Here is a 27,120-nt window from a genome sequence, read left to right as displayed (position 1 = left end):
GCAAATAGGGTTAGTATGTACATGTGTGAAAGTAAACTTTCACCTCAAAATGTAGTTCATTGTACAGACGTGTTGGTTATATCCCTGGCTTTGTGTTTGGTGAGAGTAAAGGGTGTGCCGACTGTAATTTTTGGAATATCATAAACTGGTAAACAAAAGCTGACCAAGCATATCACATTTGATCCATGTCAAAATTTGGTTGACATTTGGGAGTTATGCCATAGCATATTCAGGAACCTGTTCCCAAGAGTAAATTTTTTACTTCATCATAATGTATGTTGTGAAAGGAACAATGCTATAAACAAATATGCAACATTTCTGTGATATTCGTCTATATATCTGTTGTGGCGAATTGTTGTTATATATATGTACTGTGCTTGTTTTGAATGAAAAGGGGTGATATCAGAAAAGTGTATGGTTTGTATCATACTTTTTTACATTACCACACTGCCTACATGTATGCGTTACATTTTTTTGTGGTGAGCTTTCTACATATTTAGTTTAGGTTTGATTACGAATTCATATCTATTCCCTGATGATGATTGCAGTTAGTTTAATTTTCTCAACAGTTTTGTGGGAAGGTATTTGACAGAAAAATGTGGAAAATTACTTCAACCAGTAAATTGGATCACATATCTATCTATTTATGATTTCAGCTTATATATGTAGTGATATAGTATTGATTGTTTCATGTTTTAAAATATGGAATGTTCTATACTATTTATCTGGTCCGTGTATTGTTATAGCTATCTGAGAAGAGCATATATATTGTACACTGTAACCCTCTTTAAATAAAGTTTTCATTCATTCAAACTATAAGTTTATATCTTCAATGTTTCCATTATTCCTCAAGTATACATATTTCATGCTGGTTTACAAATGGCTCTATGTGTATGTTACAAGCTGATATTACATCTACATTCACATTCCATGCAGCTATGACCTGCAACTTAACGAGGTATTTCCATGAAACCCTTGAAACCCTTGAAATCCTCACTTTAAAGGGAACAATGGTTTGAGATTATTTTCTTGTTAAAAATGTGAAAAGGAAGTGAGAACAGAGGGAAAACGAATGGCAGTGGAATATATTCCTTTCAGCTGCACAGCCTTTGTCTCATTTTGACAACAGATCAAACCAGGTATTTGCCTGTCTTTGTGAGTGTATCCCATGACAAAGGTGACCGGTCCTCCTGACCTGTACAACCAGCTACCTGCACATGAATTATGACTGTCTAGATTCCTTATTTACCTGGTCCAGCTCTATTATTTGGTGTATGTGAGGTTGAAGTGGTTTGGTAGAATAAATCAGGATTGGAGCTCTTAGTAAGGTGGATTGTCCGTGTATACCTGAACTGTACTAAGCTGGCCTCTACAGGCTGGGGCAGGCACACAGATGAAGTCTTCTCCAGGTAAAGGAAGGTTTGATACTCAGGGCAAACTAGCAGGTGGCCACAGATGACAAATTGCTTTCTGTAGGCTTAAAGAAATTGAAAGAGACGAAGTCCTTGGCTGGCAGAAAAGCCAATGATCTCACAGTAAGGAGAGTCATTGTGACTTTAAGTGCTGTTTTGTACTTTGATAGGCTTACTCTATTACACCACGAAAAAAAAAAAAAAAGCGTTTTCTTGTAGTGTGATCTCTCAAGCCTGTCAAATGAACAAGCTAATCAGCATGGTTTAGATGTGACATAGCAGCAGAGCAACAATACTTTATAATGCTCTCAATTTGTTCTTTTTGAGGAAATGTTCTTAAGAGGTTTTCATTGAATGGTAGAAAAGTAATTAAAAGCACTAATGGGATAATTAAACCATAATGAAATATTGTTTAAGTAATTAAATGTATAATAATTCTTCAGTTAATGGTTTTGCTCCTAATAATTGAATTGTTCAGTACTTTTTACAAAAAAAATGATATACTATTTGGTTTAGCTCATATCAGTTTCTAGAAAGTAGTAATTTCAACATTTTAGAGACATGATTCTTTTACAGATCTGCTATTGTTATGATAAGTATGCAGAAGCTAACAGGTGATTAAATGAAATAATAAGCTATTGGTTGTGTTGTGAAATATACAGTGAAGAATTCTGAAAAGGGATATAATGAATGGGTAGGTTGTAGCCATGGTGACATGGGATGTGGTTAAGCCTGTATTTCAGTCAGCCTATTGCGGGAGAGGTGAGTGAAATAATTGTAAGTAAACTGGGACTATTGTTGTGTTTTGTACACTTATATTCCAATACAGATGATTGTGCCATTGCATCTGTGTATAGAGAGGAGGGTGTAGTGTCTAGTGTAATTGTGAGTAAACCATGGTATTGTTATCTATGTTTGGTGTGTGGACTACATGGATGGGGGAACAGTTAAATCAACCACAACGCAGGTCCACTCTCACACCTCTCCCGTGCACATGTGGGTGGTCAGGCTGTTTTAATAGTGGTGTCAGTTTGTGACATGGAGGAATTTATATTGCTGTACTCTGTATTCTATACAAAGCTGACCTATTCTAGATTTCCAGCAACTACCTGCTTGAGTACCTCATCTGTTCATATGAGTACAATACACTTTAGAAGTCCAGTGAATCGTAAAATGGGATTTACATGAAACTGAAACTTTGCAAGGAACATTGGGGAGTTATAATTAACAAATATGGATATTTTATCATAAAATACTTTATACATTATGACAACTTCAGGGATATGTAGACCTAAAATGAACCAGATTTCAGATATTTGTTCAGTAGTAGTTCAGGAAAGTTCTTCACACTGTTAAAGTATCTACAGTCGCACAGGCAAAATGCAGAATGCCTGGCGTCCGTGATTAACCTGTAGCTAAACAAGTAACCTCTCTGATGGTGTCAATTACCAGGTAAAAACGGTGTGTTCACACAACATCATCTGATTGTGGCCTGATGTGGTTTGTGTAGTTTGAAGCGGATGATGGGGATCTGTCTGTCAGAACTGGCTGTTTGACTGATTGTGTTGGGTGAGGTTGACACTTTGTAGGGCATCAGACATTGTGTCTGAGCTTTGCGCCATCCGTCACTGCCAGCTTCTGTGGTCAGCAGGAATGTGACCACCTATAGACAGCCAGCAGCGCACAAGGCTTGTGTGAAGAAGTTTACTGAGTGTCTTAATGATAAGACATAAGATATAATGATAAACTTCAGTGTTCACTGGATTCCTGTGATCCACATAACTGTTGTGTCATTATATTTATTTTTGGTGTCTGTGTGTGTGTATACTTGGGTTTTACGGTGCACATAACAATTTTTCAGTCATATGATGATGGGAAGTAATTCTGTGTGGTAACGTAAACTGTCTTCTTGTGGTAGGGTGAGTGCATGCCACCATTGTGCTGCGAACATTGAAGTATCATGCTGAAGACACCAGACATGACACCCCACCCAGTCATGTTATATTGACATCAAGCCATCTAGTCCTGTTTCCTTCGTCGAAGCTCTCAGTGCTGAGTGTCTTGTGAGACAACAACAAAAACCAGTTTTAAAGTCTTTGGTATGAACCAAGCTAGTGTTGATCCCAATCCTCAGGATCAAGAAGCTGCCTTAAGACTTGAGTCAAACTTAGTCTTATCTTCAAATAGTTAATGCGCTAAAATTGGGACTTACATCGAAAGATTTTTACTTCAATGCTGAGAACCGTAGTGGTTCTTTACGTTGAAATCGAAAACTAGGGTGTAAGTTCAAATATAAGCTCAGGAATAATACGACACGTTAAGACAAAGTCTGACTTTAGTCTAAGGCATCTTTGGGATCCTGGCACTAGGTCCCATATTTATCAAGCAGCTTAATACTTAAGTCATAAATTGTAAGTCCTTAAAAAGCAAAACTCAGAACAGGAAAGAATTCAAATCATGGTTGGTACATTGTGCCAGTGTACAGTTTTTAAGCTTTCTTAAACATTTTAATTGTAGCTATGTTTGAATTCTGAACTTAAGTAATAACATGCATGCATTATATTCTGTATTCGAATGCTGGAGAGATATTTGACAAATACATGGTCCTGGAAAAATTGTCCCATTTTGAAGTTGTGTATCATGTACACATAATTATCATGGCACTGTAATGCACATATAGTACCAGCTGGTGTAGTAGTTATGTGTGTACTTAGTAAAACCTTCTCCAGGAAGTAACACCGTTAACCCACACAAACATACACTATGGTCAGATTATTTTTTCGTGTTTTGAAGATAGTTATACAGTGCTATAGCCTTATTAAACTTCAATGTTTTCATGTTATTGTGTAAGTGGGGCATGAAGCACAGCTGGTTGTTAGTGGAAGCTCCCCTGCCAGAGGTTGTGGGTGCTAGTTCCTGATGGTAGAGTGATAATGCCACTTACCCAGGGGACTGACAGGGCTTTGATCTGCCCTTGCAGTAGTGAAAAGGACAGAAGTGAACATGGATCCAGCAGGGTTATCTCTGTCAGATCTGAGACAACAAACTCTGACTACTAGTGTGGTGCACTAGATAAACCTTAATGGACTGAGCTTGTACCTGGCACCCGGGACACCACGAACACTGGAGCAATACATGTTCTAAAAACATCTTCATTATTAGTTTGTTAGTTACTATGCTAATGTAATCACTTTTTACATTTGTATGTATTTTAACATGTACAAGTGAAAATATTTCTGGTACAGTGTTATAAACAGTTAAACACTTTATTTATAATATTTGTCCTACACCTTTTAGTGGTTTAATTGACAGCACATATTATGTTGTAAAACTGGCTTATGTGAAATAATTATTGCAAGGGCCCGGAATTTATGAATCACTACAGACACTTATTAATGATGCTTTTAAAATAATGTAGTAAGTATTGTCTCATACATGTATATTATAGAATGGCTGCCATAGTTACCCCATGATGACCTTGGGCTTCACCAAAAATATCTGTGATCCCAAAAAACTATTTGTCTATTTCCCTATTCACATAGGGCTCCCAGGCAATATCTGATGCAGAAAAAAAAGAACTGTTAACCTATTACCTTATTCACATTCCCATATAGTCTGGATGACTGTTTAAAATTGTCAAAACATTTATATGCCATTTCTGTTACTTTTATGCCCTTAAATCATGTAAATTGACTTGTTACCCAGTGCAGACCATGTCTTCTATGACCTACCAAATAACACCAGAAAATTACATACAGAACTTATTCAGTGAAATATAGCCATGTTCATGGTATTTTCTTAAATTTGTTTTTAATAAACATTGAGATTGTACTAGACTGAGATATTGTCTTAAGGGTTTCTGTTGTACACATCCCACACAGCTGTGGTCTATCTGCTGTGACACTAGGACAGCCAGGGATTAGATACAGTCTGTCACCCTCATATACACATCAGCCAGGTTTACCACAGCTTTAATTCAGCTTGACTGGGAGAATCTGAGCTTATCAATGGCTGGTAATGAAGGAGTTGGGATAGACAACACATCAAGCTGTAACCAGGGATAACAGGTAGAGATAAGATCTTCCCAGGCTCTTGGGATAAGATAAACTGTTGCAACATCAGATAACAGAACACATATGGTCAGTTACAGGAGGCAGTAAAAGCTGAGGAATCCTGGTGGAACCATGCTGTTTGTTTTCTCACACTGGACTTCCAGATAAAAACAGGACAGTAATTAGACTTTGTTGCCAGGAAAAGCCATATATCACTTACCATAGCTTTTATTTAGGCACAACAGTGTCTGTCTGTTTTCCTAGGTGAGAGAGAAAATGGTGTGCCGGACAGTTTGTGTAAAGTATGAGAAGATTGCATGCTGTTTATTCAGTCCTTTCCCTTATAACATTGGGGATAAATACACTATTTATTGTAATCATTAAACAGGCTAAATAATGCATGCATGACTGGCTCTGTGCAGTTAAAACTCATCATGAAAACTACAGTACTAAAGCAGTAGAGTTGTTCATGCAGCTATGGTGGTAATAGAGTATTAGAAATACTGGATTATTTTATTTATTTATTTATTTGATTGGTGTTTTACACCATACTCAAGACTGGGTTATTAAACTGTGGTTGGTCTAATGCTAGTCTAATACCAAGAAAGCCTGTAATGGGCGATTGGCTAACCATTGTTACATAGACATATTTATTTATTGATTTTTGTTTAATTTTTGGGTGTTTTTGGCCTCCATACACTGTATTTCATTTCTACTTTTGTGCATGTCTATTGCTGAAGACAATTCTGCAGGACCACCCAAAGAGACAACAATTCCATTACTTACAGCCTGCAGCTATGCTGTAAAGCAAGATGGTTAAACACATCAACCTTCCCAAAAAACTTAACAAATGTCACAAATTCATAATGGAATGCAGTCAAATGTGTTTACGGGTGCTCTTCAAAGAGCTCACAGGGTGCACTCAGAGGTGACACAATAATCTAGACTTCTTTATAAGTGGGAATTAGCAGCCATGTAAGAAATATCTATGGCTCTACATAATAAATCATGATAATGCCTTTAGCGGATAGGTTAAGGAAGCTGTCAAGTGGGAAATCACAGGTGTTTTATCTTACGTCACCTGATGAAACAATACCTGCATGATGAACTTTGGTGATTGTGAGTGGGAGTTAGGTGTGAAGGTTATGTAATGAGGTGCTGTGAAGTGCTGAGCGCATGTCAGCACCCTGGTGCTGTGGTGTTATGTATCATTATGACACAGACACTGTAATATTGGTGAATCAGTAGACATGTGGTGGAGCAGTGTTCTATATGACATTGAGTCTGTGATATCGGTAATCAGTATGCACAGTGTGTATCAGTAAACAGATGGTGCAGATTTCCCATTATTATTATGCATGACACCGAGACTGAGATATTGATGAATCAGTAGACATGTGGCGGAGCAGTGTTCTATATGACACTGAGTCTGTGATATTGGTAATTGTACGTTAATTTTACTTGGTGTTTTACGCCGTACTCAAGAATATTTCACTTATACGACAGCGGCCAGCATTATGGTGGGTGGAAACCGGGCACAGCCCGGGGGAAACCCACGACCATCCGCAGGTTGCTGGCAGACCTTCCCACTTACGGCCGGAGAGAAAGCCAGCATGAGCTGGACTTGAACTCACAGCGACCGCATTGGTGAGAGGCTCCTGGGTCATTACACTGCGCTAGCGCGCTAACCGACTGAGTCACGGAGGCCCCCATTAATTTTACTTAAACTTGATTTACATTCTCTAATCATGTGATTTCTTGAGATCAAAATTGATATTAAATGAAAACTGTTCTCAAGAATTCATTGTTTGACAACCAGATACTTAGCAAGTTTGTTGATATGGTGTAAGGAAAAGCATGATCTAGTTAAAGGAAAGTAAATACATGTTGTGAGAGGAATAGGAACTGGGGCTGTTTGGGAGGATAAAATAGTCAAAACATTTGAGAGTGTCTATACTTATGATCAGTGTTAGCATTGTGTCAGAGCAGAGGAGATGTTAGGCAGGTGAAAACAAGCAAGTCTTTTTCCCAGCTCAGGTGATCAGATTGCTTACTGTGGAAAAAAGGGAGTTTCACAGTTGGTGAGGTTTCTATAGGAGTGTGTGCCCATCTCACCTGGGTGGTATAGGTAACCTCGATCATTTACCTGTCGGGTGTGTGATCACTTTAGAGATAGTATACCTGTTCATTATAAATGTCCTGTATGTCAGTGTCACCTGACATAGACCTGGCAACTACATGATGAACGCACAAAATGTAGTCATAGATTCACACAAGTTTTGCTGCTTCAGTGTGTAAGTTTGTATGGTATATGCTTTCATTTGCTACATTTTCATATAAATGTTTACAGAGATATAGTGCTCCATGCATTCATTCATTAATATATTTAATATAATGTTGGATATATGTCAAATAATAAATAGAAGATCTTTTTATTGTACTCTCATCATAGGATGGTATCAGCCAAAGTTCTGCAGTCATAAATGGCTTGTAGATTAACTGGACATGTAGAAACATATTTCTTCAGATAGTAACTTAATGAACGCAGAAATACTGAGGTTGTCAAAATAACTTTCTTTAGAGTTCCTTAGCTTATTGGATGGATTCAACCAGATGTAGCAGGAGGCTTGTATAGGATTTGAGTGCAAAGTTTAAAGACACCCATTGAGTGTTACACTGAGTAACCCAATAACAATATGGCACCCACATCCTGAATCTGATACTGCTAGTTTGGCAAATCACAGTTGCCATGAATCCGAAAACACAGTGCTTTCATTGTATCTCTACTTAAAGAGGCAAACTGCTTGTAATTTTAGTTATCTGAGAAAATCCATCATGCTGTTGGACACTTGTAATATCTAGGCTAATTGATGTAATTTTCTGGGACAGGTAAATTTGTAAGGTGTACCTTAATGGATATACATATATACATTCAAGGGTATACATTGTTAGGTCATGTATGTCAAGGTTGTACTGCTTATAACACTGGACTCACTTTCACAAGATTATGGAAATAAAGTTTTGTTTGGTGATTTCTTTGGTGCAAATTATGAAAATAAGGATTAGTTTATGTTGTTGAAAAAGATGGAAAAGTGGTTGGGTGATAGGATTTCATATGTCCTTAAAAGACTCCAACTCCTTTTCTTATACTGGCCTGGAGTCGTTGAAGTCTTGTTAGTAACAAAGACAAAGACAATCCGCCTGGACCTTCGTTGAGTACGAAATTAACATTGTAAGCATCAAAACTCCAATGACGCAAGAAGTTGGAGTCTTTCGGGGCTAGATTTCATAGTGCTGTTAGCACAGACTGTTAGGAATTCTTGAGTGAGTAAACTGGGCAAAGTAATAATTTCTTGGTTCATGAAGTTGGTTTTGTTACAGTCTGTATAACATGCAGTGTATTATTATGTATTATTGCCCTCAGTGTGTTGTACTTATAATGGCACAACAACCAATCACAGTAAAATAATTTAAAGTCAGCCTTGGTAAACATTTCTTGTTACTGTATGTTGAATTGGAATAAAAACAAAGGGTAATAAATCTAACAATACACATGCTGCATTTAAAGGTCACCCTTATATTTTTTTCTGGAAAATAAATTAGGTTATAAATATCTAATTTCCTTCTTAATAAGTTTAATTCTACAACAAACAAGGTATAATTATCTTTTTTTTCTTTGCTTTTTCTGTCATTGTTTAAAATGACAATGGCATGAAACTGTCGAAAAATAATGGTAATGTATTGAAGTTAAATATCTCATTATATAACTGTTTGATCTATGCATAATTAATCACAGGGAATGTGACCTAATGTATTGTTAACATCTCACTGTAATCTCAAGTGTAATGAGTTATGCTTGTGGATAATTTATGTATGTAAATCAAGTACATGTACCTCCTAGAAAGATGACGAGGGAGCTTAACAAGGCAGTACACTTCTGTAGAGTATTGATGTACCTGTGGCTATATATGGCTGGCTATATCTTCTGTGTGTTATATATACTCTAGCATGGACAGACTATCAGTAAATTTACTGCTAAACCGGTACATCCTAGACTTCACAAATCAATTTGCTGTTATTTTGAAAACAGTTTTGTGCCACATGACCATCCGTAATGTCAGGAACTTGTTATTTATCCTATAGTGAAAAGTTTAGTGATAATCTGCGTGGGTGTAATTTATTCATGAATAATCAAATGCAGATTAGGTCAGGAAATTAAAGTATACCATGTTTAAACTTGGATCTTGAAAAATTAATAACTTGGTTTAATGTTTTATTGTCATTGAGAACATATTACAGATAGACGGTTTTTGCTTCCATCCTAATATCTTTACATATATCTTTGCCCTCTGCCATGTTTGTAAATTACACTTTCCTTACAAGTTGTGTAAATATATATATGTATACAGGTGTGTTATTACAAATCGCATATCACAGTATGATGGCTGTAAGCCATATGGGTGAATTGTGAGTTGATAATATTACAGGTAAATATGTGATCAGTAAAGACCTGTGTCAGGTCAGTCTGTGGGTTAATAGCAGAGGTGTCGACTGTAGGTATAAAATCTGCCCATTAGGATGTTAGCTCACTAACCAGAGAGAGAAGATCTAGGCCAGGTAGGGCAAATACCTATTAATTACCTGGAATTTTGCACTGTCCTCGAAGTACCATGGCTGCGAGTACTGGGTTTGTAAATACCAGGCTATTGAGGGCTTGACTCTTCATTCACAGTTCGCTCAGGGTTTTGTTTGATGATTAGAACCCACAGGGCACAATTTCCCCTACAGGTCAGGAGAGTGTAGCCTATTCTCATGTTTATGTCAGGCTGATGTATACCATGGTACTCACTTGGTCGTACATTGTGGTTTTGAGTATGTCTCATGTAACTTGGATATACACTAAAAACTAGCCAATAAAAAGTGTAATCATTTTGAAAGGGGCGTACGTGTTGTAACCTCTCCAAGTATGATATGAAAAAAAAAGCACTGAATTGTCAAGGTTAGTTTGGTCTTGAAGAGTAAAGAAGGACCATTCATCAAAACTGACTCTTTTCTTTTCCTAGTCAGATACAGGTATTGTATGTGAGAACTTGAAAACTTGTAAGTATACACAATGTATGCATAATTATAAGCCTATCACATGGTTAAGATAAGGGCATTGATGTTAAATCCTCCTACTCCTTCCAGCTGTCCCTCAGATAAAAAACTTGGGCATGATCACACCGTTAATATAAAATGAAATAATTTCCATGAATCACTTAAACAATAATGTGTTTACCCACCAATATAATATTAGCATAATGCAAAAGCATAGATACTGGGGGAAAAAGGAGAAGTCACATATTTGACCCTGTGGGTTTCAGTATTTCGATAAAATGTCTTGCGTATCCTGAAGATGATAATAAAATTTTGTCAAAATATTGATATGTCAAATTAGCGACTTCTCAGTTTTCAAAATATTGAAACCTCAAATATATCACTTCTCAGTTTTTCAAAATATTGAAACATCAAATATACGATTTCTCATTGTTTTTTTTTTGGGAGTTTTTGCATTATGCCATTCAACAGTGCTGGCAAGAATTCTTAAGACTTGTTTTCAGCAAAGACTGAAAGAGTTTAAGCTTTATTCTCTTTCCCTTTTTTATCTTTATCTACTGGGATAGTTTGCTTTTACATATTTAGGTTGGATATCCAGTAAACATGTTAACAAATATGGTTCACTATGTAGAAATGGTTGTTATTATTGATATGCATAAATGTGCCTTGAGCTGGAGTTGGTTGTAGAAAGTCTCCATTGAATCTATACCCACATATTCAAACACTGTAGTGTGTCTTCAAGCAGAGTAGTGTGTATTCAAGCTGACATAGCTTACACAGTAGAGAAAAGTTTGCTCTAAAATGGTGGATTCTAATTGGTTCCTGGTCTCTTCCTTGTTGATTATACCATGATAGCCTTGGCTAGGCCTGCTGTTTGCCAGATAGAGCCTTTGAAGTGGTGCTGTCACCAGACATCCCAAGTAAACAATACCATCTACCCTGTCAAAACTCCCCCTTACTTTAATGACCTTTGACATGACTCAGAATGACCTCTATGACCCCTGCCTGATATGTTTTCTTATAGGTTTCCTAGCTTTGATGCCATCCAGTTTTTTCTGCTCAATGTAAAGAGAATTGTTATCAACTTCATCCCAGGACAGAGATAAGTGGTGTAACTTCACCAGGCAAATGTCCATGGCTTACTACATCTAAAAGCCAACCTTTTTTTTCACTGACTACAGATCCGATGGATTGCACAAAGAACTGCATACCTACTGAAAAAGTTTGGTTTATGAGAAATTACAAGAAACAGGGTTATGAATTTCCAAAGATTCTTGAACCTATAGCTCTCTTAAGAAAACAATTGTTCTGTAGTGAAAATTATTGTATCATATATTTTGCAGTCATTATCTCTGTATTACTGTGTTTGAAAAAATTAATATTCAAGTCATAGGTTCTCGTGGATTCTTGGCTTGTAACAAAATTGACAGAGTGGGGAGTTTCTGTGTTAAGTCCAGTTGTGTGTTGGTATTGTGAATATACCTATGGAGGAAGCTGATGGGAAAAAGTGTGGGCAATACTTAACAACACACTGCTAATGGAATGCATGGTATGGGGTACAGAAGGGGAAATGAGAAAAAAGCGGAAAAAACATGAAAACATTGGCCAGATGTTGGGTGAACTAAGGCTGGGAGGTCAGTCTAACTAATAGCCTGCAAAGCTATGCTATCAGTTTGAATTTGGGAATTAAAACTGCTTTTAAGTTGAGAAAAAAAAGGCTATGTTAGGGAGAGAGAGAAATGGTGATGTGTGATGTCACTGTCTGTCTTTTTACTTGGGCATGTCTGTCAGGATAACTCATAAAAAACCCAAACTCTGTGTGGGGAGTTTTTGGGGGAAGGCAATGGGTTGCACATGTGAGCAAGATTTTCTAGTGAATTTGTCAGGTTAACTGGGAACACATTGCTGTGAGTGCTTGGGGACAAAGGGCTTGACAAAAATTCACAAAAACTACCAGCACATGTGCTTGATAAATACAGAGGGTGATACTTATATGTACATACAGTATGTCTACCTGCAGACTTATGCTTATACTGTGAGAATGATGAAAAACACGGGAGTTCATTTGTCATTAAAGCTGCCCTTTCAACATGTTAAATTACTTATTTATGTCCAATTTGAACTGATGAAGTGCTGACTGGAACCAAATTCAAGCATCATACATATGAACAGCTGATGACATCCGAAAGTTTTTCTTTTAGTACAACTTAAGACATTGGTGAAGTATTAAAATAATGCATTTACAAGTACAAAATTCAGTCGAAACTTGAGAGTGATGACAGCAATTTTAGTTGATACATGCATATATATTATTTCTGAAAGCTAAATCTTCTGGTAAGAACTGTTAGTATGATCATGTCATATTTTCAGACTTTCTGCATTTCATTATCAAAAGGTGTCATATAGATTGTTTAAATTTCACACGAAATGATAATTAAGTGAGATTTGTTTCTCTACATGGCTAAGAATATTGAGAGATGCAAACAGGGGGAATAACTCCTGCATACACCTCGAGAAGACTAACAGGATCCTATACTGAGTTGTCAACATGGTCTGTGATGTTAATTGGGATTCAGATAGGATAGAGTAATCCCATTTGTTTTTCATTGTGGGTTACTTGTAGGCTAACTTTCTTGAGCATGCAATAAGCCCATTCCTCTACTGTAACAAGTCTGTACATAATGACTCCTGTTGTACTAAAGGCAAGAAAGTCATTTTAGCAAATTTGAAATACACCATTGAATAAAGATAAAAAAAAGTAAAGAATAAATTAAAATATAATGTACATATAATATGTATCTATGTTTCTTCTCCCCTCAGGTCTGTTAGCAAGTACACTTTACACATTTCAAGGATACGCCTGTGAAGGAGAGGTGTTGAAAATCAAGTGCCCAGAGACCACCAATATAACCATCCAGTTTGCCCAATTCGGGCGACACATGCCGAGCCGTGACATGTGCCCACCAAGGAAAACTCAGCTTAAAGATTTGTTATCGCCCAAGCGTGAAAACACGAACTGTCTGGCCACAACTTCCTTAAAGGTAGGCAATGTTTGTCAGTTTCTGCCTAAGAAATACTGGAATGTTAAGCGTTCTCTCTCTAGGGTACTCACTCTCTAGGGCACTCAGTAACTGCTACACTCAGATGTGGGTGACAAATTGCCCCCTTTTCACCCATATTAAGCATGGAGTTTACCAACTAAAGCCCATCAAGTAACCAATACACCAGGTGCAGGATGCAGCCACATAGCTACCAAAATATTGTGCTAAAATCCTTGGCATGTATTACATAATGTGTAAGTGGTACTACTGTACAGAGGTATTTGTGTCGGGGTTCAGTTGCCTGGTGGTTAGTCTGCTAGTGCAGCGTAATGACCCAGGAGCCTCTCACAATGCAGTCGCTGTGAGTTCAAGTCCAGCTCATCCTGATCATTTGTGGGACAATCTGTCAGCAATGTGTGGATGGTCATTGATTTCCACGGGTTTTACCTGGTTTCTTCCTGCCATAATGCTGGCTACTGTTGTAACCAGCAAGATTCTAAATTATGGAGTAAGACTCAAATCCAATAAATAAATGTATAAATAGATTTGTGTATGGCAACATCTATAAGCCTTCTATTTATGGTCATTGATATATAGTTTTGAATTAAAATAGCAGGCCAGACATAATGATGAGTGCCAAATGCCCTTTTGTTAGTCCCATACCTGCACCCGGGCGGGTGTTATGGTATGGAGAGTGGCTGTAGGTGAGCACCGTACCTGTCACTCCGTCCACTCATCACAAAAGTTTTCCAGACTTATTTTGAAAATGACTCATCATATTGAAATGAAACTTGGTACATGGGTTTACCACAGCAAGTTCAGATCAGGTTCAGTTTTCAGACCCTACATCTAGTTTGAACAAAACAGGTTTTCATACTTCATTAAAAAAAAGGAAAGTATATATATATTTCATTTGATTATTTTGATATTTTCCCCAATTGATTTTTGGCAAGAGCTCTGTTGAAGGACATTCCAAGACCCTGTGAAGAGCTCATTATTAAGATGAAGCTTGATATTTTACAACTATAATATAGTATATAATATAATATAACTATAATTAATTATTAAGATAATTGTATTACATTTTATAAGAATGTATGGAGTACCAGAATAATATTTATGCACAAGGTATATAATCCTATGCTAGTGTACTCGGGCGCCTTGGTATGCGATTCAGTTCATGTGAAGGTATCTGAGGTTTGATCAGGAATGAGACTGACCTCTGACATCATTATCCTTTCCAACACTCATCTGTATATTCTAAGCACATTAAAATGCTGTCAGACTGATAATTCACATCTGTCAGAGTTTTTTTTTATCATCTAGTAAGTGATTAATTCCAGGTATTCTGTGTGAAGTGGAGCACTCTGTTGTCAGTTCATCTCAGTGTTAACATCCCCCGGCTCTTGACTTCCCTCTGGTAATATCATCTACTCATAAATATGCTGGTTGACAAGTTAGTTAATTACCGTTGACAAATGAACTCACTTCTGTGACTTGATATACAATTCTTAACACCCATAAAATTGCCATTCTTGCCAAAATAGAAATTCTGAACCTCCATACACAGTTTTTTACCCCGCATTCCTCATCAGTGTTGGATATTTTGGTTTGGGTGAAGAGTGAATAGTATTAGTCTAAATTTTAGCAATATAAAATGTAAAAAAAAAAAAGTCTCTTAGTTATTAAATTGATAGTAAAGTCCTCATCTTGATATCTTTTGATTTCAGCTTTACCTTACGAAGTACATGCAGCTTATGTTGTAGCCTGAATATCCTTGAATAACAGCAAAAGTGATGGCTGTAAATGTTAAGGGTCGCACCTTAAATAGTACTGCATGTGTTGACCCTAGGATGTACTTACATACATGTAAAGCACAATGAAACCAGTGGGACGTTCTGTCGTGAATGTTCATTGTGCATATTAGTTACTGTAAATGACAAAACTCACAACTTGGTTGATGAGTGTTAAAATCATTGTTATGGTAAATGGGTCGGCATGAGTGTCTGCTAAGAACTAAGCAATGTCCAGGTAAATGTTGAGGATGTTATCTTGTTAACATTCATTGGGCTCATATTTTGCAGACGTGTAAGGCACAATAACTTGAGGGGAATGTACTGGTGTTGATATTCTGCATGTCTGTGAATTACCATAAATTGCAAAATTCCTAAATTCAAGTTTCTTTTCTAGAATCCATGTTATGTTTAAGTATTTTATGTATTGTGTTAAAGTTTTGCATTCATGAGTCTCATTCAGGCATGGACTTATAGCCTTGCTACAAACTTTGCATTGTGTAAGTCCTTGGTTGAGGCTGAAAGGAGCTACTCAGTGGACACCACTTGTATGCGTTGAAACACGTTAGTCATACATCTTTTGTCTCTATTATTGTTCCTAATTATTATATTTGTAGAATTACTGGTACAGCCACAGTGTACAGTTATTGTTTTTGTCATGCTGTAAACTGCGGATCGAGTGTTGTAAACCAACACATTATAGATGAGGTGATCTGATAACATCAACATCTCTATCTCAGTGGGCAATTGGCCTGTACATGTACATGTCTGTGATTGTTGATATGTAAGTAGTTAGCAAGTGACAATCGGCCTCTGGAATTACCAGCAAGTTTGTTTACATTTCCTGGTGTGAATGTTTACTTCATGTCAGTTCAGATCAGAAATTGGTGTTAATACATGGTAAGCTGATTAAAGCTGTGGACAGTACTATAACTACTCCTTGTTCCTGATGTAATGCCTTAGGTACCGTAATCTACCACATGTTAATGTGTGTGTATGTGGTCTGAACCAACTACTTATAATTACTCCCCCATGCATGGGGTTACATGTTTGTATATATTTGCCCCCCTACTAATGGGGTGTCCTGAGTGATTATCTACATGGGGGTGTATGTAGTATTACACTGAGTAACCCTTCTCACATCCACTGTCCCTTTGGTGAAACTGGAGCTGAGGACTTAAGTCTCTGATAGGTATAACCACAAGTGTCAATCCTTATCCTTCATCTCACCAGTCTACAGATGTGTTAAGTACCTGGTACATATGGTCAGATACACTCTTTCTGTTTGACTGGAGAAGAGGTTACAGCAGACTTCAGCATTGATTTCTATGAGAGCAAGAGAGAGAGAGAGGGAAAGAGGTAGCGCACAGGGGGCAAGAGGTGCCCTGCAATCAATATGATAATAGCAGGCAGGGCCTGGAACTGAACAGCCCTGGTGACTGACCCATGGTGGGAGGGAAAGAGAGTTGGTAGTTATTAGCCTGGCTGACAAGTTCACACTATTTGCTGCTGACCACAGCTGCCTGTCCACTGTGTGATGTCAGGACTCCAGCCACTGACCAACAGGCTGACCTCCAAGCTGGTAGCAATAAGGCACAATTCAGTTGGTCTGGTTTTCTTAAGCCTGCTCTAAGGCAAATATGGTTGGCATGCTATCAGCGGTGTGGTCAAGGGACCAGACCTAGGGAGCCTGGGGAGATTGCTTCAGGCTGCCCAGGGGGAGAGGAGACGGCGGGTAGGGAGAGAGCCCAACCACAACCCTTCCAGAGGCAGCTGCCTGGCAGGAGAAACACCCAGTCAGGCTCTGTCCCTCACAGAACCTCAGTCAGGCTCTGTCCCTCAGCAGAGCCACACCAACAGGGCAGAGGACAGGGCAGCTAGCTACTAGGGTAGGCAGGACAGCTTCAGCAGTGACATCAGTGCTCTGTCATGGTTGAATTATAAATAGCGGAGCTATTGATTTTAAGAGCATCTCCAAGTTGAGCTGAGAGAGAGTATACCTTGGGAGGCTGCTGGAAGCTGCGACATGTAACATTGTGTTGATCTGTACCGAGTGCCTGTTGCAGCCACCTTGGGGAAATGTGCAAGGCTTTTCCAGACACTTTGATCACAGGCTCTGTTTACAGCCAGGGCATTAGCCAGGAAATTGGGTTGTGTTATGTGCTGTCTGAAATAAGAGTCTTGGTGAAGGCGTTCCTCGACAGAGAATCTCCATTGATTAAGGATGAGGCCACAGTTTCCAGTGACTGACACAACCTTCATGACAGTATACTTGCTCCTGTCACTGTGTTGCCAATGAAGCCCTTCTCATGAATACATTGTTGATGTACATGTATCATTTCTGCCGACTTGATACACTGTACCTGTTTTTCTCCAGCCTATGGATACAAAGTGTCTATAGTGTGTCACTGATTGATTACAGTGTATCCACTGGTCAGGGCTGACTCAGGAGGTAGGTCAGTGGAGGAGTGGTCAGTGTCTTACATTACCTGCTGGTGAAGGATGGGCCATCTTGGTGTGTAACTCTGGTTTTGACTCAGTGGTGTCTGGTGACTGTCAGAACTAAGGGTAGGGCCCCTCCCCCCAGACGCAGACCATGTGTACCCTGGGATAACAGCCTTATTCCTTGTGCCCAATCACACCCTCTCAACCTCACATCCTGTTTTGATCCCAGCTAGGCCTGATCAGTCCATACAGTTCCAAGAAACCTCTGTCAATGGACTGGAGATTTCTATATGTCCATAATAAGACTGCCTGGGTAATGCACCCATCATTCACTTGATTGAGAGGATTTACCTTAAACCTGCAGAATGATTGTGAAACTACCTTATTCATGGAATATCTGTCTCTTGTACATTGTAAGTATTAACTGTGCTGATGTGCAAGTATTAGGCCTAATTGACATTTATTTACTTGCTTCTTTGGAGTTGTTTTTTAAATATTGTGTTTTTCTCAAAATATAGAACTGTGCCATTTGTGGTTTTTGATGAAGCCCTATGAAGAACTAATTAAAGCATAAAAAATCTGAATATGTTACTCAGATCACTGACAATACGGAGATTGGACCCATCCATTACAACTGAGATGTCAGTCTGGGAGATGCACGGGTGCTCATTAACACGCCATCAGATGAAGTGCAAAGAAAAAGGTTCTTCTTTTTTAGTGATTTCTGGAGAGATTTCTGGAGAGATTTTCAGAATGATGGATAATGTATTATACCAAATGTGAAGGGGCATTTTGATTTAAAGCCTTGAAGAATTTTTATAACAATCATTCCTGTCACGAATTATTTAAATTTCTTTTTCAGTACATGTAGGCCCATAATACATTTGTGTTATTAAGTTTAACGGAATTGAAATGAATCTGAATTTGTAATCCAAGCTGCATCAGTAGGATTGACAAAGCTGTCCTTAGCTCTTATATTTTAAATATGTCCAAAAACAAACTTACAAAGAACATAAATAGCTAAATAAATAAATAGATAATTTATGATGGGAAGAGAATTATTTTTTTAATTGTCCAACCACAAGTAATGGTAAGTTAATGTTAATGAGGGAAATTAATAAATGGAGTGATAAAAACATGTTGTCATTGTTTACCAATTGTACATTATTAGCAATGAAATATTTAGGGAAACTTGAAGGGCCACTTGTACTATAGTGGGTTGGGTTTTTACTGCAACCTGTGTTCAAGTGTTTTACCATTTTACAAATAATGTAGCCTACCATAAGCCCCCAGTGGAGAAGTACAGGCCTTTAGGCTGGCCCATATAAATCCCAGGTTACACAGTGCGTAATTTCATTCTGAAATGTTAGGTCTACATAATTTCACTTTGGATTCCTTTTTGATGAACAGGAATATCCTTTTGCTATAACCATTAACCAGAAGACCAGACGGATACTTGTCAGTGTAGAGGCTGACTGATTATTTCCTGTTTAGGTCAGGCCTTGTTAAGGTTTACAGTGTATATTAGACGGGAGTCTGCTTCATGGGCATATAATTGACGGTTGTCATGGTAATTGCTTCACATAAGCCAGGTGATGTGTCTGTTTACGGGAAATCAATATATTGCCTAAAAAAACACAATGTATAAAAGAGAAAACAGAAACACTGGGAACAGAGCAGCAACTGTGTGCTTCCATGAAGAATATTTACCAGGGCTCATGTGTGTGACATAATGTAGGATCTGAGGTTGGGCAGAAAACAAGGGGGTGGGTGTCGGGTTGTGGGGCTATTGACAGGGAGGCTAAAAGGAACGAGAGACAAAAGACTTAAGGGGACAATAGTGCGGAATCTGGGGGATTATGCAATAATGTAAGAACGTACGTGACGTGGTAAATAGGCCTTTGTGCTGCTTGAAATGTGCTACTATGTGTAACTTGTGTCGTTTTAATCTTCTGAATGGGAGGAAGCTGCTGCAGGTGAAGAGCATCAGAAGAAATGGTGGAATTAAGCATAAAAATGAGGCGGCACGATTGTATCAGGTGTACATTTAAACTGTAACATTCACAGACTTGTTATGAAATGGATTATGTAAATAAGATATAGGTTTATGGTTGTAGTATATATGGTTATTTCAGCATAATCAATACAAATTTCATATTTCATTTTGTTTGTATTTACCTCACACACAATAACACATGGTTTCTCCAAGTAGTGGTGATAAAAGGCCTCTGGGATCTGTCAAATCCCCTATGTGGCGATAAGGGCCTTGGTCAATATATAATCTTTATCTCCCTGTGTGTTGATTGGATCCAGTGTTGTGATCTAGTATTAATGGTGGCAGTGTCTCAGATCTTGATCAAGCGGGTGTCTGCACACAGATAAGATTGAAGTGGCTTGTAGAGTGGAGAGTGGTGTACAGGTGTGGACAGTAATAACAATCTCGCTAACAACCCACCTGATCACACATAGGGGGACACAGTTTACTTGTATCGTATGAGGTGTATGAGGCAAAAGTATGTAGATAGTAAGTGTATGTGTAATATATCTTCACTTTTAGTCTCAAACATTGATATCACGTATAATGAAATGCTTAAAGCCAGTACATGTACCATATTTGATCTGGTGTTTCAGAGTTGGTTTAAACATTTGTTTTTTTTCTGGATTTGCATTTTCTAAAATCTTGGATGATTTTGTTTTCTTTTTGTTGTACTTCTCATTTTTATTTTTATATATTTTTTTTTTTTTGTTGTATGGGATTCCATCACTTAGTCATAATTGGAGGTGAGCAGTTATTTAGAAATGCCCCCCTGAGTCACAGTGATCAACTCCTGCTGTTGATCCTGGGTTTTCAGTTTTCAGCCACTCCTTCTCTGCTGTTATAGATATTGGAACATAAATCAGTGGTTACTCACCAGAACTGGACAGCTGAACATAATGCTACTTTTTCAGATATTGCACAGAGGTTGATGTATGATGTAATTTGAATGAATGTGTCATGAACATGACTAAGGTTATATGGATAGCAGGGAATACTCTATGAAAGTAATATGTTCTTCCATTTGAATTGTAGGAATTAAAATTTTACTTTTTATACTACCTTTTGTTTTCTTGCTAAATAAAGTGTCTATTAGTTCCACAGTGCTAACACAAAGTGTCATATCTGCTCTTTACACTGACTGCATTTTACTGAATCATTAAATGCTGTCACTGTAATACAGATTATCTGTTTTTTCCATGATTATAACACATAGTTTGTTTTTTTGTTCACAGTTGTGGCAAAATAACATAAGCATTCAGTTGTTCCTCATGTGTGTCTGGGCTTTTAAAGGGGTTATATTCTTGCAGCAGTCATATTTTCAATAAAAGGTCTATTTATTCCATGATTGTATGATCAAGTGTCTATTTATTCCATGACTGTACCATGGTTGTTTATCCCCTCGTACCACAATCTGTCTATTTACTCCATGATTGCATAGTACAAAATGCCTATGTATTCCATGATTGTAACACAAAGTGTCTATTTATTCCATGATTGTACCACAAAGTGCCTGTGTATTCCATGATTGTACCACAAAGTCTCTGTATATTCCATGATTGTACCACAAAGTGCCTGTTGTATTTTCCTCAGGTGTTACTGAAGCTGTGTCAGGACCGCCGTCACTGCCGGGTGGTCGCCACCCCCGAGACCTTCACACAGGACCCCTGCCCAGAAACCAGAAAGTACCTGGAGGTGGCCTACAAATGTAGACCAAGTAAGTCATACTATTCTCAGTCTTTTCATTACCATGGTAAACATACATGAAGACATTGCTGTCAGGTTTGTCTGTCTATTAGATGGGTGTTTCAACCATCCATAAAGTTGCCTGGTGGGTCTCTCATACATCTCTTATACTGAAAGCCCTGTTTTACACTGGAACCTCAGGTCCACACACTGCTCACTAAAACAGGCTTGTTTAATACCTCTCCATATGGCTGTTCAAAGTAGTGTACTTGAAGTGACCTAAACTTGCACCCAGAAAGATAATTTTTAGAGCCATAAAATATTACTCGTATTGTAAAAACTTGCATTTTTGCAGTAGTATGTCACCCTATCTTCCAAAGAAAACTCAAGACACCTTTCTTAGAGTAATAGACATATCAGAATCAGGGGAAATGAGCAAACTTCGTCATGGACAAAATTTTAGGTCATTTACAGTATCTTCCCTTGCCTGATTAAGTCCCGTTAAGACTATTGGTATAAATCAGTCATGTGGAAGATGAATACGGCTCAAGTACATCAGTTGTCATTCCCTCTATCTGTCAGAGTAGGAACACACCATGCTGTGGGCAGCTCATCTGGTCATCCATTATCAGTAGTGATAGTGGTCACTCACTGGTCAAGTCATGCTACATCTCCTGCAATCAGTTGACCACCTCTACACACAACCCTTTCTGAGGGCTGACCAGTCCACTGTCTGCCTCTGTTTATTTATGGTCTTCAGTCTTTGATAGATTCAGACATGAGACAGGCTGTCTTCAGGGGTATAAAATTGGCTTGATGCTGGCTGTCTGGTATATGATATCGATGAAGGATATATCTTCAGACTTGCTCTGATTATCTTATATTTTACCAAAATTCTTTGTGGCCAAGTTATATACATCTTGACATGATATGACTAAAATATTGCTGAGATGGCATAAAACCATGTTCATTTATTCTCCATGGGTTGTGTTTTCACTTAAGTCATTTTAAGAGATTTTAGTTCCCTTCTGCTTGATAGCCATAATTTAGATGGGAACTACTCTTGATAGCTTACTTTGAACTACATGTGTATGGTATTGTATACCATTGGATTGTATTGTGTTTAATCCTATAAATACGTTTTCCTACACGGATAAATCAAGACCCATTGAAAATTCTGACTCGCATGAGACTCTTGTGTAGCTGAAATCACTCTACCCAGTGAGCTACCCATCCAGATGTCAATGGCTGGCTTGTTAGAGTTCAGTTATAGTAAGAGGATGATTTTTCACAAAAACACACAATATTTATAGTACAATGTATTAAAAGATTATTCAGTGTTTTGAAAGCAAATTGTAGTCATAATCAGCGATTACATTGAATAGATATGCTTTTCTTAATTGATACGTTTTATGGAATTTGTATGATGGTAAATGAATATGACTGGCCGAACTGAAACAGTGGTGAGTCCGATGAGAACATAAATCGAGAATGACTTCTGTCAGTCTGATTGTGGCTGTTGACCATCTGTCTGCTGTTGAAGGACACTGGTCAGCAGCTGATGGACAGAGGGAAGTGTTGGATGACCAGTCTATTAGTTCTTTCTGCTCAATCAAGATGTCACTCTGTGTTAGTGACCATAGGCCCAGACCTATCTTGGTGAATGTTCTTGGGGTGATCAAAGTTTGTGTAAATACTGATTACTGAGGTTACTAAGACTTAAGTTTAAATTCTGAGGGAAATAAAGTTACTCTCATCATATTTATCTTCTTGCAATAAGTATACTTTTAAAAAGCAGACATTATATTTTCTTATAAGAAAATAGAAAATCTTAACTTTGTGGGTAAGAAATATTGACTGTATACTCAATCACTGTGAATGATTGCCATTTTGGTATCATTTCTTTGTGAAATATTTAACATGAATGCTGCAGTTGCCAAGGGAAAGAAAAGATTGCTGTTAGTAAAGTGCTATTTAGTTATAACTCCAACATGGCCACAAAGAATTTTGATAAAATGTCAGATATTGTCAGCAATGATAGATCTACAGGATAAAAGCTATGAAAAGTTAAATGCTATTTTGTTGAGCTAGTGTTCCAGATTGTGTCTAAGAGCGAGATTTTATCTTCTAGACATATCACGCTGAATAGATCACGTTTATTCTCTGTAGAGTTTAGTCCTTGTTACAGAGGTGTCAACTAGGGTGGTGGACAGTGGGGTGGGGGTGTGACACTAATGTTAAGTACTGTCACTGTCTTCTGACCTGGAGTTCCTGCCTGTCAGGCTGCTGTACATTCCTGGCATAGCCTGGCTTTTCTCCACCTCACTACCCACAAGTCAATCCCTGGCACAGGGACATCGCATAGCTCAGTGGAGTAAAGTAGGAGTCCATCTCTCCAACATGGAGATGTCTCTAGATGAAAACTTTCTAGGGTATGCTTACAGAGGGATTGGCTTTCCTTTCTTCGCCCCTTTGGCCCTGGCATTTGTGACCATGTTCTAGCGGAACTCTGCCAGACCAGACTTAAGGCTATCTCTGGACAAATGTTTACAGGATCTTTTCTGCCAGATGTCCTTCTAGAGTCTACCTTAATGGTGCTGGTGAAGGGGGTGTGAGAGACCTTAGTTTGTTCTCCACCACTTTTCCTGATCACTAAACCCACTAAAAACTCATTAACACATTGTTGTGGCTGAGTCTGTTTCCTTTGTATACTGCTTAGGTGGCTGGGTTTAGTCTGCCACAAATGTGACCTAAACACACTCATAGTCTGATCAGCATCATTTGTGTCTTACTAGTGAAGTATTGTTCACTGGTTCAGAACATTGTTCCTGTGGTTCATGTGTTGTAGCTACATCTGTATCGGCACACATGACAGCAGTAGAATGTATCACAGGTGTTTACCCACTTTAGGTAAACCTTTATACTTTCGCGGTTCATAAACTTTTAGTTTATACCTATATTAGACCTCTACCTATAAGGCACATCAGGGCTGGGGCTCACCTGGTGGGTTTAATGTCTTGATTGTCTCAAGGCAGGTATTAAGCATTCACAGGATGACAAAAGATATGTAACAAGATTTTTTAAACTGATCAAATGAATATGTGCAGTGTGGTCTTATGAATAAGATCAGCCTTTGAAATAAGATTCTTGAAAGCCTCCGTGTGCTAATCTTGATCCATCTTGATCGCTATATTAAATATGGTACTATATATTTCTGCGTATTCACACATATGATAAGAGAGTTGTGCAGTGACATGAAGAAGTCAGTTGAGCGGGAAACTCGGAGTGAGCTGGTTGCACATATATGTGAGGAACCTTGCATGTACTCTTATTGCATATCTGTCACAATATAGTACTGGATCAGGAAACTTTATATGATTCTTTGTCTCCGTAGTTTCCTATGTGTTATGACATGAAAAACTGTAATCAACTGCCACGCCCTGGATCCTAGTTTCTCATGTGAACATCTATCTAAATTATTTAGTTTGACACTGTACCGTCTCCATTCATTATATCTACCATTATATAGATATACCACAGAGCACTAAATTCACAAAAGCTATTATGAGGTAATAACTGTGATAATTTAATCTGATTGCTTAATAGCTACAGGATCACATTTTTGTTGTGTTAGCCACATTTTATTGGTAAGGTTCAGTGGTTGTAAACAAAGGCTTGTGGAGACTGTAACACTGTTTCAATAATGTTTCCAACAAAAGTACACATGTTAACTAATGTAAACATTGTTAAATGGTCAACAAAAGAGGTAGAGGTAAGTGATACAGTGTTTTACACACAAATCTGTAACTAGAGCTGGGCATGAGCTTAGTCTGTCCACATTCAGGAACATTTGAAGGGGTAAATGTAGGCACCCCATAGTGCTGACTTTTTCACCCCAGAATGGCCTAAATCCAGCAAAGTTTGCCCCACATGTCAAGTCATTAGACATTCCTGGGCAGGGCCATGCAGCGTGAAAACACTCTGATTGACCTGCAGGGATGAGAAATGCATGAAGGGGAATGACTGCACTGTTGATTAGGGGGTCTCTGTAAGGGGTATTCAAAAAGGGGGTGGGGTGGGTGGGGTTTTGTTGTGGGAGGATGGAGATGGAGGGGATGAGGGTATGGAAGAGAATGGAGATCTGAAGGAATAAGACATCTTTATAGTTTCTTAACATATTCAGCCACATGAAACCTACTTGGGTGCAATTGCTCTATGATTTGTCCTGCATCATGGACTTTCTTAACTGTTAATCTTCCATTGAAAACAAGACCCTCTGATTGTGCTTCACTTTACTACAGCAGTTATCAGGTAGGGTGGGTAATGCTGAAGAATCGCTTTGGAGGAATTTTGTCAACTTCCCAGGGGTGACCAGATCCAAGCTGTTCTCTCCCTCCACATTCCCCTGGGTCTGGGGAAATCATTACATGTAACTGTGCATAAAGATTTATTTGATGTCCCAGACTACGTTGAAGATTTCATTGATAGAGCAGAAATGAGGTGTAATTCCATGGAGATTGGCCGATACAGCTGGCCAGTTTTTACATGGCCTTCCTTCCCCACTTCCCGCTTAATTTGGCCATTTCTTGCAGGCTAGCGGGCTGATGCAGCCTTCATTACTCCATGTAGTATCATTTCTAAACACTTAAATTCTGTGAGCGTGCAAGGCCAGTGATAACTAGCCTGACATCCAGGGCATGGTATCAAAACACAGCTGTCACTGAAGACACACTTGTACAGCAGACCTTCATTAGATGCTACAGAAAAAACTTCAAAGGATATCTGGCAGTAGATTTGAACCGGCGTATCTCTGAACTCAAACTCTCCATACACAAAAAATATGTACATATATTTTCATGGTATTTTGTATATTTATGCCAGCTTGCTTGATTATGTCCTATGTGAAGATTGTGTGCATCTTTTAAGGTGGGATGCCTGGTACTGGTGTGTATGTGAATTGGGATGTGGCTGGAGGTTTGAAGAAGACACCGTGATTATCTAGCAAGATCAAGTTCACTATGGTTCATTTGCAATGAAAGGGTACTACGTGCTTGGTGAAATCTTAAGTCTGTGGTAGTTAGTGAACATAAATTCTTACTGTAGCCATACATTGAGAAGTTTTTGTTTATTTTTTCGTTTATTTTTTTGTTTATTTATTTATTTATTTTCCAGATGAGTTCAAGACTAAGACAGCATGTGAAGGGGAGAGGTTAGTGCTGTGGTGTCGCCGCTCTATGAGGCTGGTCATCTATTCTGCCATGTTTGGCAGGACTCCCCGAGGGAGCCCCCAGTGTCCATCATCAGGGGGAAGAGATACTGGTAAGGAAATCCTTTAATCATTACCCAAGGGGATCCAGTAGGGGTTTACAATTGCAATGCAGTTAGTGGGACTAAAGTTACCAATAAGACTAATTTCATCATGGACAGCAGAGCTGTAGTGAGATGATTCAGTAGTGAGACATAAATGATTTCAGAGAGTCCCCAGGGCTTGACATGAAATGGGGTAAGTGCCTTTGATGCATGTGAACAGTTGACCAGAGAAAGGAATTAAATGGCTAG

General features: G+C 38.3%; 1 protein-coding gene across 1 annotated transcript in view; it reads left to right on the top strand.

Annotated features, from left to right (window-relative positions):
* Window positions 1-27,120, top strand: part of LOC135480368 (protein eva-1 homolog C-like) — a 44,380-nt gene that overhangs the window by 11,172 nt on the left and 6,088 nt on the right. Inside the window, exons 2-4 of the mRNA XM_064760201.1 lie at window positions 13,382-13,602; window positions 21,469-21,592; window positions 26,734-26,880. Coding sequence (XP_064616271.1) covers window positions 13,382-13,602; window positions 21,469-21,592; window positions 26,734-26,880 — 492 coding nt within the window. The remainder of the gene's footprint in view (window positions 1-13,381; window positions 13,603-21,468; window positions 21,593-26,733; window positions 26,881-27,120) is intronic.

The sequence above is a fragment of the Liolophura sinensis genome, chromosome 1, assembly GCF_032854445.1.
Source record: "Liolophura sinensis isolate JHLJ2023 chromosome 1, CUHK_Ljap_v2, whole genome shotgun sequence".
Taxonomy (NCBI): Eukaryota; Metazoa; Mollusca; class Polyplacophora; order Chitonida; family Chitonidae; genus Liolophura; species Liolophura sinensis.
The sequence above is the reverse complement of the archived record's forward strand: the minus strand, read 5'-3'. Positions and strand labels throughout refer to the sequence as shown.